The sequence below is a fragment of the Archocentrus centrarchus genome, chromosome 20, assembly GCF_007364275.1.
Source record: "Archocentrus centrarchus isolate MPI-CPG fArcCen1 chromosome 20, fArcCen1, whole genome shotgun sequence".
Taxonomy (NCBI): domain Eukaryota; kingdom Metazoa; phylum Chordata; class Actinopteri; order Cichliformes; family Cichlidae; genus Archocentrus; species Archocentrus centrarchus.
The window spans coordinates 26,070,745-26,085,786 of NC_044365.1; the positions used below are offsets into that span (position 1 = coordinate 26,070,745).

General features: G+C 42.7%; 1 protein-coding gene across 1 annotated transcript; it reads left to right on the plus strand.

Moving 5' to 3' along the window:
• Window positions 1–1,317: 1,317 nt before the first annotated feature.
• On the plus strand, window positions 1,318–14,786 carry wasf3b (WASP family member 3b). The gene is made up of 9 exons (XM_030756734.1): window positions 1,318–1,475; window positions 5,626–5,784; window positions 9,099–9,233; window positions 9,411–9,564; window positions 10,272–10,389; window positions 10,645–10,826; window positions 10,913–11,194; window positions 12,121–12,434; window positions 12,737–14,786. The coding sequence occupies exons 2-9, from the start codon at window positions 5,652–5,654 to the stop codon at window positions 12,892–12,894; spliced, it is 1,476 nt and encodes a 491-aa protein (XP_030612594.1). The 5' UTR covers window positions 1,318–1,475; window positions 5,626–5,651; the 3' UTR covers window positions 12,895–14,786.
• Window positions 14,787–15,042: the final 256 nt, after the last annotated feature.

Sequence of the window (15,042 nt, forward strand, 5' to 3'; positions counted from 1 at the left end):
GGCACTCACTGTGGTCTTTGCTGCTGTGGCCCATCGGCTTCAAGGTTCAACATGTTGTGAGTTCAGAGATGCTCTTCTGCATACCTTGGTTGTAATGAGCGGTTATTGTTGTTGAGTTATTGTTGCCTTCCTCAAGGTTCAAAGCATTCTGGCCATTCTGATGTGATATCAATAAGGCATTTTCAGCCAGAGAACTGCCCACCCATAGATATTTTCTTTTTTTCTGATGATTTTCTGTAAATCCTAGAGATGACTATGCAGAAAAATCCCAGCAGATTAGCAGTTTGTAAAATACATACAATACTACGTCCCATTCAAAGCCACTTGAATCACCTTTCTCAGCTTGCTCGGTTTGAACTACAGCAGGTCATCTTGACCATGTCTACATGCGTAAATGCATTGGGTTGCTGCCATGGGATTGGCTGGTTAGATATTTGCATTAATAATCAGTTGAAATGATGTACCTAATAAAATGGCAGGTGAGTGTAATTTATACAACTGTAACAAAAGAGAAGAGTGGCATACAATCACATTTAATAATCTGGAAGCAGGCATTCTTTTGCTAGAAAAATATATTTGTCAGCTAGTTGTTCAGGCAGAAGTAATTATGAAAGCAGCTTTACAAACATTCAAAGTGAATAAGATATTTTTTCTATCAGACGTCTATGTGTACCAGAAGTCCCTTATTTGGTCACATATTTGTCTAAATTATGCATATATGATAAGCTGGCAGCTGTGTAACAAATTTAGGCTGTCTTTCTTCCTTTATCCAGAAATAGAACTGCACTTTATTTACTGAAACTCCTGTTTTTTCTGCATCCTTTTTTATTTTCTCTTTGCTTTGATGACTGTTTTCGTCCACGAACACACCTGAGAGACTAAACCACAGATCTAAGTATAGCCAGTCCTCTCTGAACCTCTTCCTGCAGGATGCTGGCCTTGCTATTTTATTCCGTTATACAATACTCTCTGTCCTCAGCATCAATCTCTGAAGCTTACTAACCCTCAAAAAAGGGCGCAGTATCTCGCATTTTTGTAGATTTTATGTGTTATTTCAATGTATTTACGTGTCTGAACAATACCAAGAGAGTCCAAGATAAAGTAAAGGACCTATAATTTTGACAAGTAATGGGACCCAATTGCGTGGAGGGGGAAAAAAAAAACTCGTTAAGCTGTTCAGCAACGCCTAACCTTAGCCCCGCCCTCTTCATTCTTAACACGGCTATACAGTTGGAGAGTCTCCCTGTCACTCATTATATCTAAAAGACGTCATTAGTAGGTTTGAACGTCCATCACACGCTAGATCCACTCCTCGGACATCTGATTGGTGGATACTGCCCGTAGGTGCGTCTCCGTCCTCAAAGGATTTTCCCTGGAGTGGCCAGACGGGCTGGGGGACACAGGATGGCAGAGCTAATAGGAGTATCTAACGGGACATGCGGACGGGCTGATTTCTTCTAATATTTCAAGTGCTGGTGAGGGTCTTATGATACTTTTTACAGCGACTAATAACAGCCTTTGTCATGATGGTGAAATGTGTGCAGCTATTCCTGTTTATTTTAGTCTCATTAGTCCAAACTAAGAAGTCGACCACTGGACATGAGCTAGCTAACCAAGTGGTCAGTTGGAGCGGACCCCAATTTGAGGATAATAAACGGACTTAAAGCCTCAGACACTGAATAATGTTACAACTGCTGGGCAACTTTAATGTTTTTTAAGCACATCGATTGATGCTGGCTGTGCACCGGTTTTTTTAGGCGCCTAGACAAAAAACAAACAAAAAACAACAACAAAAAAACAGCTGGTTAAATTTCACATTAAAACTGGTGCAAAAACTCACGGGGACCGAGGCAGATGAACAGATGTGGGTCAGCCCATCGGTAACGGGAAGCGACGGTGCGGAACAGTGATTGATCGCGGTTGCCATCAGTTTACGCCTGCACGCGCGCGTGTGTGTGTGTGTGTGTGTGTGTGTGTGTGTGTGTGTGTGTGTGTGTGTGTAAAATGTGCGATTGTGCGCTTATCCGGCTGTGGAGAAAGGAAAACAGGAGTTTGTGTGTGTGTGTGTGTGTGTGCGCTCGCGCGTTTTAATCCATAAAACACCAAAACGGTGCATTTAATCACTCCAGCGTGTTATCCACGTAATTCAGTCAATCTGAAATCCTAATAGTGTTGGATATGAAATTATAAATAGCAGCTATGTTGCTGATTTTATGACAGTTTACCATCAGCATATTGGGCTGCAGACTGGTCGATAACCTGGACTATAAAATACTCTGTAATCAAAGTGAGAAATGCTTAGTTAATATTGCATATCCATATATAGTACTGATCTAATCTTGCATAAATAAGGTATTCCTCAAAGAAGTCAGTGTATTCTTGGACTGATAATTACATCTTAATTACTTAATTGACGAATTATATTGGTCTCTTAGCTCATTGTGTCATTATCCCTTTGGTTTATAGCAACTTGGGGTCACCTAAGCATTAAGAAATCACGTATTTGAGTAAGAATCATCCCCTGGGTGGTTAAAATGAACACACAAAGTATTGAGAATCACATGTGAAGTATCAGGTTGAAAATTATGTACAAAACAAACATTCTCATGGCTTAAAATTGGCTTCTGGTAGTTGATTTTCTGGCAATGGATCTGTGTTATCTTACTTCACAGAAATCTGTGCATTTTCATGTTATTTCTGGTCATTTGATAAATACAAATATATTTTATACTTGAGTGAATGAAACCCCACTTAAAAAAAATACTGGTTAAAATACTTGGGAAAAACTTCAGTATTTCAGTCATATGTTCTCTTCCTAAAAAAACAAATGTGATGTCATCAGATTATATCAAACAGTGAATTAAATGGGTGATGTGTCTTTTTGGCTACAAGAAAACAAAATAAAGCATTATAGCCCAACCTTTTCTGCACTCAGTAGGATTCACTGTAACCAAGGCACAGCAGCATCAGTGTTTCTCCACGAGTGCTTCTGAGTAATACTAAAACAAGGAGACGTTCTTGGACAGGGGTAGAGTCACAGCAGAATTTTTTTGTTTTATTTCATTTTTTTTTTTTTTTTACATCATATTTAGGGCAGTGTGACCTGACGTAATCCAAGCTGCATTATTCAGAACATCAGAAAACAGCCTCCAACACGAGAAGCTGTACTCGGCTCATAAATTGGTAATGACTCCCCTTTCAGGTCTTAATGGAATTCTCACGTCTGTAGTAAAGCCCTCTTGAAGCTCTGTGTGTAGCGTTGTGGGCATGTTGCAGGAGGAAGTGTGCTGGATCACCAGATTAAAGGCATTTTTACTGCTGATGGGACTGTTTACATGCAGCTAATGGGACATTTGAGAGCTTACCTGGTGTGTTTGTACCCATTTGTATGGCTGAATGACTTACTGTGCATGTGGTGGTGTAATAATTTGGGAGGATGCAACAGACACTGGACGTAGGAGTGAGATATGTTCTTCTCTGGAGCTGTGGGCAGGCTTTACTCTCCCTTTCCTACTTCTATCTTCCTCCCAGAGTGAGTGGAGGATGAAGGAGGAGTGCTCGCTTGATACTCTTTCACTGCATGAGTACAGGGGCCCTTAAAGAAGGTTGAAGAGGAGGAGGAGGAGGAGGAGATAGAAGGGGGAGGATGCATGGGAGAGCTAGTGCTGTTGCCCTGTGAACGGAGCTCTATTGTCCTGGGAACCTTTCAGTGGCTTCCCCGAGGTCCCTGTTCCTTCCCCTCCCCCCCACTCGATACACTCTTTCTCCCTCAGAAACACAAACACATAAACACACACACTTTGTCTACCTCTGTGTGTCAGATCTCTCTTTCACACTCGGTCTCATTCACGCTCTCCTTTTTCGGTCACACTCTTGCCCCGCTCTGTGTCTCTCTCTGCTTTTGGGTCTACACCACCACCACCATTTCTCACAAGCAACACAAGGCCCATTCCCTCCTCCTGTCCCCTCCACCCTCCTCCCTCCCAGTCCCTCATTATTTCGCTTCATCGGTGTGATTGTCATGCTGGTCAGACAGTAAAAGCAAAAACATGCAATCTTCTAATTTGCATCACCTCATTTTTAAGCAACAGAAAGCACAGTGTTTCCAAAATGTTTATACACAAAGCTAAACCTAAGCTGGGCTCTCTGTGCCAAACCAGCCCTCGCTGACTATTCAGGGTCCTTTGTGGCAGCACATGATGGTGTAATTTTACCCTTTTGTTTTTTCTCGTTGGCGTGAGGCCGTCGGAGGGTTTGCAGGGGGTCGCTGGCTAAGAAAATAGGGTCAGATGAGGGGTCTGGTGAAGGGAATTGGCCTTGATGAACACAAGTGGTCCTTGTCTTTGTGAACAGCTGTAATTACATAATCTGTAATTACAGTAGCTTCCTGCTGAGACACTGATAGAACTCCTGCTCGCTTCGTTGGTGCTTTAGTGCATTAAAGATATAACAAGTGCAAACAAAGCAATGAGATAAGGAATGATAAAGAATAGCATGACTGTATAGAATGCCTATATTTTGGAGTAGTGATGTTTAATAAGGGTTTATAATGTTATTTTCCAGTATCTGCAGTCTTTATTAAATATTAGTGGGGTTTCCTATGCACATTTGCTATTATTAGCCTTCTGCTGGACTGGCCTCCTGTGTCTCTTCAACCTGCTTTCTCTGGTGATTATTTATTTATTTATTGGAATAGCTGCGCAGGAAAAACTCTGGGATCATTATTTTTTTTTTTTTGGCAAGTCTAAAAAATTAATATTTATCGGAAGCAAGCCTTTGTGGCCGTTTCCATCCGTCTCTCCTTGTTTGTCCTCCAGGTAGCTTCTTCTCATAGCTGCATTGTTCTGGCTAAGTGTTTGGACAGGATGGAGAGATGTGACACAGGGAGGACCAGGAAACCGGAGCCAGGCTCAGACCTCAAAAACAGGAAGCAGGGGGAGACAACGATAAGATGGCTGCTCTGGGATTTCTCCTCTTTTCAACTACAGAGGGCTCAGAGTGTCTGATCAGAGTCAGCCGGGGTTCAATTTCAGTTCAGAGTAACAGTGGGTGTAAGCAGATGTAGAAAGCATTGTATCTGGAGGAAGATGTGTGGGTGTGTTTGTTTACTGAAGGTTTTATCTTAGGATTTGTTGTTTTTGGTCTTGACCGTATCCACGAATCTTTGGTTGTGTCAGATTTCCAGCTGGGCCAGTGACAAGCTGGCGCTGGGATTAGCTGGCACGCTGTATCTTCCTATCCCTAATGCTTTAATCTGTATGCTGGTCGACAGAAGTCTCCTGGCTTTGGCACACTCTTGGTCATCACTCTCCGTTTTCTGGTCAACAGCCCACCCACACTCTGTTTGTTTTTCATCCCAAATGCTGTGTTTGAAGTTTGAGAATAGAAAAACAGGGGCAGTTTACAACAACATGCAATCTCTTACTGCAACTTTACTATCGCACATGCTTATGAATCATATTCTAAAGTTAACATTCATTTTTCAACGTTCAACTTTGTATCCTGTTCTTCTGACATTTTTAGACCAAACCATTAATTAATAAAGTGATCGGCATTTTATTCGATGTCCTCGTTTTGGACACTTCAGCTGCATCTGTGTCTCAGACAGTTGTGTTTCTCTTGCAGTCTGTGCGTTGGTGTGAGGCCTCACCATGCCGCTGGTGAAGAGGAACATCGAGCCGCGCCACCTCTGCCGAGGGGCGCTCCCTGAGGGCATCGGCAGCGAGCTGGAGTGTGTGATGAACAACACGCTTTCAGCCATCATCCGTCAGCTCAGCAGCCTGAGTAAGACACACACACACACACACACACACTACCGGGCACACCTTTCCCGATAAACAAAAGGCTGCTAAAAGCTTTTAGATTAAAAAAAGTTAAAAGCATTAACATCAAACGCATTCTCAGGCTGTAACCCCATTAATTTTAGTGTGACGATGGTCCACATTGTGTGTAGCCTCTTTGTAGCAGGACAAGATCACATGCTTTCATCATTAATCCCGAAGCTGTGATTGATTTGGTCGTTGTCATGGGTACAGAGCCTGAGGTCACTGGGCTCACAGCGGCCTTACAGCAGCCCCGCAGCAGCCTCACGCTGGAAAACGCCGGGTCGAAATGTAATCCTTTTAGACAGCCACGCAAAAATGAACTTATCTATAGCTGTGGACATGTGACTGTGTATGTGTGTGTGTGTGTGTGTGTGTGTCTGTGTACAGAGCTGTGTTATATCGATTATTATGCTGACTTTATATGAATTGGAGAGAGTTATAACAGCACAAAGGGCATCTATTTTCTCCTTTGCTCCCTTTATGCTGTTGCCCCCTTTTCTCCTGCTCTCACTCTAACTGCATTTTAAGTTTGTTGTAAAACTCAGCAACATAAATTGTAACCGTCCTCTCTGATGTTAACCCCCTCATCTGTTTGGCCTGGCTGTATCCATTCTTTGTCTCTTATTGTGTCAAGTTCCTGCATGGGGAGGAGGTATTTCAACAGCAGCTGTGCGGGTTAAATATAAATGCTCCGACAGGCCTGGTGGGGGTGTATCTGCAGACTACAGACACTGCGTGTGTGTCTGTGAGCACATGTGTGTAAGTGGACCATAAGAATCCCCAGAAGAGGTCAGAGTTGACGGGGGCTCTGCAGGCCTGATCTGTGATTCTTCCTTCCTTTAAATGTTTTTCCTGCAGCCCATCCTGTCAGCAGGAGGGACTGAAATAGCCCTCAGTCTGTTTGTTATACCACATGTTGTATATTTAACACTCTTCTGTGCTTAAATATTGTAATTGGAACTATACTGAAGCTACTGTTTGGTTTTGTGCTTTAAGACTTTTTTCCCTTAGTTTTTCTGTTTCACTACTGACCAGATCTCCAGTCTTGTAGTTAAGGGCCTTTTGCACTCATTAGCTCTGTGCTAAGATTAGACAGCTTTCCATTAGGCAGTTTGTGGGTGTGTCCTCTACCTTTATGTTCATGCCCAACATGAGAACCTCCCATGTTAGACTTCTTTCAAGGCCATTTTTGTGGCAGGAGCAAGTATCTACTTTGGGGTAGGACCTTCTGAGTGACCCTGAAAACTCCTGGGTGGGGTTCAACTTGGACAATACAACCACAACAAGCAACATTTTTATATTACATGGGGAAAACCAACCAAATAAATGGAAAATAGATGCAAATAAAAGCCAGAAATTAATCAGTTATGTGATGCAGGCTTTTTAGAATTATTATTCTGTCCAGAGGGATTGTGTCAAAAGCAAAAAGAGAGACAGTAATTGAAGTTAGGGAGTGAAAACAAAACAGGGATCCAGAGAAATAACTGTTATTGTCTGATTGTTTCTGAAGCAGAAATAAACAAGCCCATTCCTCTGCACATCCGTGGAGGAAGATGCTGCTCATAATTGAAAACCAGTTGCCACCCTCTCTGCTGTGGCAGCTCCACCACAGACAGAAAACAGTAAAACAAGATGGAAACTGCAGAGATGTAACCTGGCAGTGACGGGTTTTTTAAAATCCTGCATGTAAAATCAGCTTCTGCTACGTCAGCAGACTAATTTGCCTAATCTTTGCTGTTCTTCACCACTGTGGAAAAACAGAAATACTGTTCTGAAGGAACCTTTTAGCTCCACGAGTTCCTGAGAGAAAATGTTTCAGGTACTTTAATGGAAAATTAGCTGCAATCATTAGACGCTTACAGACGACTTTCCTCCCCAGTCCAACCCTCTTTCAGAGCAGGGATATCACTACTGTATAAGGATCTTCCTCAAAAATGATGGGTCAGGATTGCAAGTGTGAATTGAGGTTAGAAGATAAACAACAAAAAAAAAGAGCTGCAGACTTTAGTGAAGTTGTGACTCATTAACTAGGACCTAACCACCCCTGTTCACACCATGGATGTAGTAAAACAACATAAACTAGGAACATTGATTTTACTGCCAGCAGTCCCACATTGCATCCAATTGGTGATTTCTAAATCTGTAGGTCTCAGTGGGAGTGGTGGTGTATGAATTAAGGCTAACTCCACGCAGACCTCTCATCTTTGAGACAAGCAATTCAAGCACCAGCAAGAGAAGCGAAAGATACTGCTGACTCAGATATGAGGGGGTGGGGATTTGACAGACTGTATATAAAAGATGGACATCACTACTGTGAAATTATTGTTTTCTGTTTTTTTGTGTCACAAGTGAAGTCATGAGTTATCAGCTAATGCTCGCAATTTTGGGTAGCAAGTGGCGGCACCCATAAACTGTATGGTTGTGTTGAACAGACACAGTGCTAAATACCATGTGAGTAATGTACCAGAATTTCATTAATCAAAAACAAACACACTAAAGATGAGAAGGTGAGGTTTAGCAGACATCTACTGATTTTTTTTGTGTGTGTGTGTGTGTGTGTGTGTGTGTGTGTGTGTGTGTGTGTGTGTGTGTGTGTGTGTGTGTGTGTGTGTGTGTGTGTGTGTGTGTGTGTGAGTCATGGGAGTCCATGGAGAGTTTGGAGCCAGGCTGAATTGACCATTTGAGGAACTGCAGTTTTTGGCACTTCATGTTTGCTTTATTTTTCAGCCACAGGGAGTGCTGCATGGAAATAAACAGGAGGTTTGCAGTGTGTTGCATGTGTACAGCCAGAGCCTGGATATTCATCCACTACCGATCTGCTGTTAGAATCAAACGAGTGACAACAAGCACACTGCTTCATATGTAGATGGGGTGTTACCCGTATTCAGCTTTTACTTTATAAACAGCTGCTCAAGAAAACATTGACAGTGAGCCTTATTTATTATATAACAGTAGTTGTTGAGGCAGGAGAGAGTGTGTTATTTACTATCCTGGTTAGCTGCTTTAGTCCTCCAGTCACTGTTTTCACACAAACAAATTCATATTATGGTTTGGATGATGTGTTTTTGGCTAATAATCTATTATTCATGAGGATTGTTGCTATATGGAGTTGTAATGACACACCATTTCCTGCAGACTCTCGTTTCACATTGTGTCACATTACCGGTGTATTGATTGGACTTTGGTCTCTGAGGGCATTTACTTGGCTCCAGATAATGATTAAAAGTCTCTCTCATATTTCTCTTTCTCCTTCTGCTGTTTTATTTTTCCCAGGCAAACATGCGGAGGACATATTTGGCGAGCTGTTTAATGAGGCCAACACCTTCTACCTGCGTGCCAACTCTCTCCAGGATCGCATTGACCGGCTGGCCGTCAAGGTCACACAGCTGGACTCCACTGTGGAGGAAGGTGAGTCAGAGAGGGATGGAAGCACAGAAAGCTATCCTTGGTGAATTCCTGTTGATCTCATGTTTTCTGTATTATCCATGGACTGAATGGCTTTTGGAAGCTATTTTTGTTCTTTCCCTCTATTCCTCCTTCCAATGATGAATCATTTGTCCTCTTTTCCTCTTTTTGTGTGCTTAGTTTCCCTCCAAGATATCAACATGAGGAAGGCCTTCAAGAGCTCTACCACTCAGGACCAGCAGGTGGTGTCCAAGAGCAGCGTTCCCAATCCTGTCAGAGAGATGTACAACCTGAGTGACAAGCCTCCACCTCTCAACATCCTAACACATTACAGGTTGGTGTTGTTGAGGCATAACACACTTAAACAGTGATAGATCCAGCAAGCCCTCTTTTGCACCTGGATGATAATTAATAACACTGAGCTACTTTGGTCAGTATGACTGCAAAACAGATTTTTATTCAGTGGTGTTAAAAAGGGCTTAAATCTTAAACCTTTTTCAGAAGGTTTTCATTGGGTTTTTGCTTGCTTCTGACCTACATGCAGAGTGAAACAGCAGATTTGGTACTCTTCTGTACCAGGTTTGGTTGCTGCTCTTACACAGTGTCCTTTTCAGTACTTGTGTGCATTACATATTTAGCATGTCTTGCTCCAGTGGGAATTCTAACTCCTAATCCTGACTATATGGCACACTTTGCTCACTTTTTTCCTTTCTCTCAGCATTGCTCTGCCTTTCTGCTTTTTTTTTACCCTGTCATTTCCTGTTATGCTCTCTTTGTGATAAAACAAAACAAAAAAAAAAACAGGAGCCCTCATAATTTCACTCCTTTTCTTCCATTATTCTCAATATCTGGAATATTCATAGCTTTGCATGTCTTATTTCCTACTTAGTCTACCTACAAATACACTAAGTAAAATGATGCTACACTGTGTCCTTCATCTCTTTGTATCGAGAGGATGCACTGACTAATTCCACCTCATGGGATTTTATGTAAGAAAGCGGTTCTTTATCAGCATAACTTTTTCGGGGTTCTTCTCTGTAGGGATGACCACAAGGAGGCACTTAAGTTCTACACAGACCCCTCCTACTTCTTCGACCTGTGGAAAGAAAAGATGCTGCAGGACACTGAGGACAAGAGGAAGGAGAAGAGAAAGCAAAAGGTACCATACTGGCCAAGTGCAGTACTGTGCACGGCTCACTACTCCTTTGCATTTTTACATTTTAAGGTTATTGACCAGACAACAGAGTTTAGGGTGCATCCCACATAAAACATACAGTATTTTCCAGTGCAACTAATTCTGACAGTCCATAGAGGAATGTAAATTATTTAATATCTTAGACAATTCTTAATAAATAGTGTTGCTTATTTTAACCTAATGTGAACTAAAAACTTTTTCTTTTTAAATTTCTTCCAGGAGCAGAGGCGCTGTGTGGATGGGACGCTACAGAGGGAGGTTAAGAAGGTCCGCAAAGCGAGGAACCGTCGTCAGGAGTGGAATATGATGGCTTTGGATAAGGAGCTGAGGCCAGATCATCGACACACCATACACCGAGACAGAGGGGCTTCCTCTGAGGGCTCGATGTCACCAGAGAACAGGTAGATGAACAAACACTTGTGTGCTTCTTAGTTTTGATCACATTTTATTCTTACACATAAGGCTGCATTTATATATTCCTTATCAGGGGACATGGGCCAGATCAGCACCACTACCCCAACAGTATGAACCATGCTGGCCACGCTCACACCTATTCTGGCCCGCCACCCAGCGCGCTGGCTGCCCAGATGGCTGCTGGACATGCTCCACGTGGAGGAGGTGAACATGACAACAGAGGCAGGACCATGATAGCCTATCAGGGTGGGACACTGGGCCGCTCTCACCACCACCACCACCAAGTTCCACTGCCTCCTCCACCCACCGAGGTTATGAACGGGGGCTCTATGTCTCTCCCACCAGTGGACTACAGGTAAATGGATTCATCTCGTTTTAGCTTTCTGACATTATCTGGCAATAAGCAAAAAACAAAAACACTTGAGTTTCACAAAAGGTTCTGCATACATATGTTTAAACTTAGTGCACAGTGCATATATAAAGGAACCTAACACTGATCACTTATTTTATGCATTATGTCCACTGCTGCTTCTGTCTCACTGTTGACACAAAATTCTACATGTAATACTAATGCATTTCATTTTATTTTACATTTTAAATTTGTAAGAATCTAGATTTACTCATGCTAATATACTCAAATTTTAAGCAAACAAAACATCCAGGACTGCAGTTCCTTGGGAATGTGCAGTCCTTAAATGTGGCAAAACAAATGATAAACATGGGATATAAATAAAAATCCCAGCACAACAGCTCCTTTATTCCCAGAGGAGCTGGAACCAGCTGTCATAAGGCAGGTGCATCCTGCACAGGTCACCAGTGAAGATGATTTTGCTGCTTCAAAAAAATCTTTGACTGTAGTTTACTTTATAAGATTACATTTTTTTTTTATTATAATGCAATTTTGAGTTGTATCAAATGCATTTAAACAAGCACAAGGCTCTTACTTGACTCTACCCTTGTAAAGTTTGAGCTAATGCTGCCACCTAGTGAGTTAGTATCTTTGTGCTTCAAATTCACACTGTGGCCTTTAAAACAGTGAGGCTCCCAGCAAGAGAAGATATGTAGTGAAACATCCATCCATCCATTTTCTTCCGCTTATCCAATTTAGGATCATGGGTAGCGAAACAAAGTCAAATAAATATGATTTATGTCAACGCTGTCGCGTTCATATTTGCTTCTAAGAAGGAGAATGCAATAAAAAGTTGCAGAAGCAGCAGCAGACCTAAATACGTACCATTAAATTGCTGTTAACTCTATTATCTCTCTCATTCCTCTTTGCAGTATGGACGGCTATGCCAACACTGGTCCTCCTCCCCCCCCTCCTGCTCCTGTCATCCCTTCTGCTCAGACGGCCTTTGCCTCACCTCCTGGAGGTCCAATGCCTCCCGGACCAATGGCTGGTGCTGCCGGTTATGCTCCACCCCCACCACCTGTATCTGGAGCCCAGGCTGCTCCACCTCCTCCTGGTCCTCCACCTCCTCCGCTTCCAGCTGGTGCCTCCCACTCCACAACCCATAAGATGTCCTCCACCGCATCCGCTGAGACCACAGCGGTCAATGACGCCCGCAGCGATCTGCTGGCTGCTATACGTATGGGTAAGAACTGTGCCTGTAAAAATGTGTCCTTTTGAGAGATATTTATCCTCTGTAGAAACATTTACATTTATTTGAACCTTTAACAGATTCGTTTCAAGCAACTGGTAAAAGTACCCGAGTTATAATTATAGGGTACATATATCTTATTTACAGTTAGCATGCTTGATATTTTAAGATAAATTCTTTATCTATATAAGCAAAGGAAAATGGATGGATGAAAACTGCTTTTTACTAGTTAACTCGTTCTCATATACCTTATGCAATAATTGTCTAGTTAAAAAACACTTCATATTTTCCTGCAGGCATCCAGCTGAAGAAAGTACAAGAGCAGCAGGAGCAGCAGGCTAAGAGAGAGCCAGTTGGAAACGACGTGGCCACCATCCTGTCGCGACGCATCGCTGTGGAATACTCCGATTCGGAGGACGACTCAGAGTTGGAGGAGAACGATTGGTCGGATTAACACACACAAACTATAGGCATACATACTCACAAAAAGACACACAGTCATTCGACCTCACAGTCACCTGAAAGAATGCCCACTGTTCCACATTCACGGGTCATCACAGACTTTGTTGCTGGAAACACACACATTACACCTACACACAGTCACTTGCTGTGGGTTGATATAAGCTTAATGGTCCAATACTGGAAGTCTGGGGTTGTATTCAGAATGCATAAACACTGTAAAGAGACTAGTAATATAAACTAATGCTGACCACTCTGTGAAACATTAACACGGAGACCGATGACTATATTTCAAAGCATTGTGAATACACCCCAATGGATGTCTCTCTACCTGTTATTACACTATAGACACCATGTGAAGGTGCTTATTTTCAACACGTTCTCATTCCAGGGCGTCAAATATGGCCATCCTGTCAGGTGGCACCAGTGTCACACACATGTTAATTCTTGTTTCTTCAGTTCTACAACAACTGATTTAAACCCTACTGGCATTGTCCCCTTGCAGGTGATGCTCAGGGTCACTGACCCACTTTTAATCATGTGAGTTGTCACATGAGCCAAGGTGTGAAAAAAGGCACGGGTCATTGCAGTCACATGACTACTGTGCTGTCATGTCTCCAACTGTCCATATTTGCAGCAGTGTATAATCAAGGCTTATGCTTGCTTTATCCTTTATGGGGGTAGTGCGAAGGCAGTCGGCACGCAGTCACGGACTGCTCGTCTACCTGCACAGAGTGTGTGTTGTCCATGCAGGCAGTGTCAAAAATATGTGATAAAACCGGTCTGTGGGCTACTCTCACTTGTGCTGTTGTTGGTCTGTCAGCCAGCCGTGGAGAAAAGTTATTAAACACAAAGAGCCGAAGTGGAACCGAGTGTTGAAAACAATGAATAGTGTCCACTGCAGCCACTTGATGTGTTTTTCACGCTGTAATTTTTTTTTATCTTTAATGTTTGTTTCATGCTCCTCCGGTTGTCAGTGAACTCCACTGACGCTCTCGTCCTCATTCCACTTCTCAACCAATCAGCACACATACGTCGGTGCGTACGTCATCTGCGTCCAGCGATGTGCAGTTGGGATTTTGGAGGACAGCGCTGGGGTGCGTTTTCAGTGGATGAAACCCTTCTGTGTTTCCGTCCAGATGGAAACGTGTATGCACACAGACACATCTGCGGGACCATAAATTACGCTTTTAGCTCTGGGCACACCTATAACAGTCCCCTCTGCAGTCCTCATTAAAGAGTTGGAGGGGGTGGTCCTTCAACTAGAAGACCACGGTGCACGTCTTCTTTGAAAGCTTCATGATCTGAACTTGTTCACTTTTCCTTTACTTTTTAATTCTCATTTTCACTACCTGCTCGGTTCAGTTCAGGTGCTACAAAGTACTTGATTATGTCAAAAAAAAAAACAGCCCTTCACAACATGAATCCTGCATGAATGCTGATTACTCCACGTGTTTAAATGTGATGCCGAGACATCTTTTATTAGCACATTACAACACAGATGCCGCCCTGTGCGTGTCTGTGAGGCCCAGCGGCTTGGACAAACAGGAGTATTTAACATCCTGGGAATGAGAACAGGTTGTTATTTTATGTATAGTCAAAGCTTGAGAGTATTAGAATTATTAGAAACTTTCCTCTTGAGCTAACCAATGTACTTTTTTTAAAAAACTGTTTTTACTGAAACACTTATGCTGTAGATCAGGAGGCGAGATTTTAATGTGTAGACAATAACTGGAATTAATGGAGGAGCTCAGTGCTGGCTGCAGAACAGATGACTGGGAAGCGCATCGGAAATACTTTGGAGATGGATGGATGAGAGTCTTACTGATGAAAGTATGACATGCGATTGAACCGCCTGCTGTCACTCACTGCTGTCAGGGAGGGGTATCGAGGGTGGGGTGGGCCGTGTATATGCTAGTGTGAGCTGTGTAACCTTTGACCCAGAGAAAAATAAAATGATGAATGAACAAAAATGACTGGGTTTCTGTGTCTCTTTGCTGTTGTCATAGGAACGACAAATACCTGGCCCTTCAGTTTCCATGGTAACAGTACAGCTAAGAAGGGAGTTGCCAGGGAAACAGAAGAGTGCGAAAAGGGAGGGGTGAGGATGAACAAAGGAGTCCAGGCTGGAGTTTTATGCACA

What these genes read in the sequence shown, in the direction of transcription:
- wasf3b (XM_030756734.1), top strand. Translation starts at nt 5,652, where the DNA reads ATGCCGCTGGTGAAGAGGAACATCGAGCCGCGCCACCTCTGCCGAGGG. An exon ending in CCGTCAGCTCAGCAGCCTGA is followed by an intron (nt 5,785 to 9,098) that starts GTAAGACACACA and finishes TATTTTTCCCAG; the next exon opens with GCAAACATGCGGAGGACATA. An exon ending in GGACTCCACTGTGGAGGAAG is followed by an intron (nt 9,234 to 9,410) that starts GTGAGTCAGAGA and finishes TTGTGTGCTTAG; the next exon opens with TTTCCCTCCAAGATATCAAC.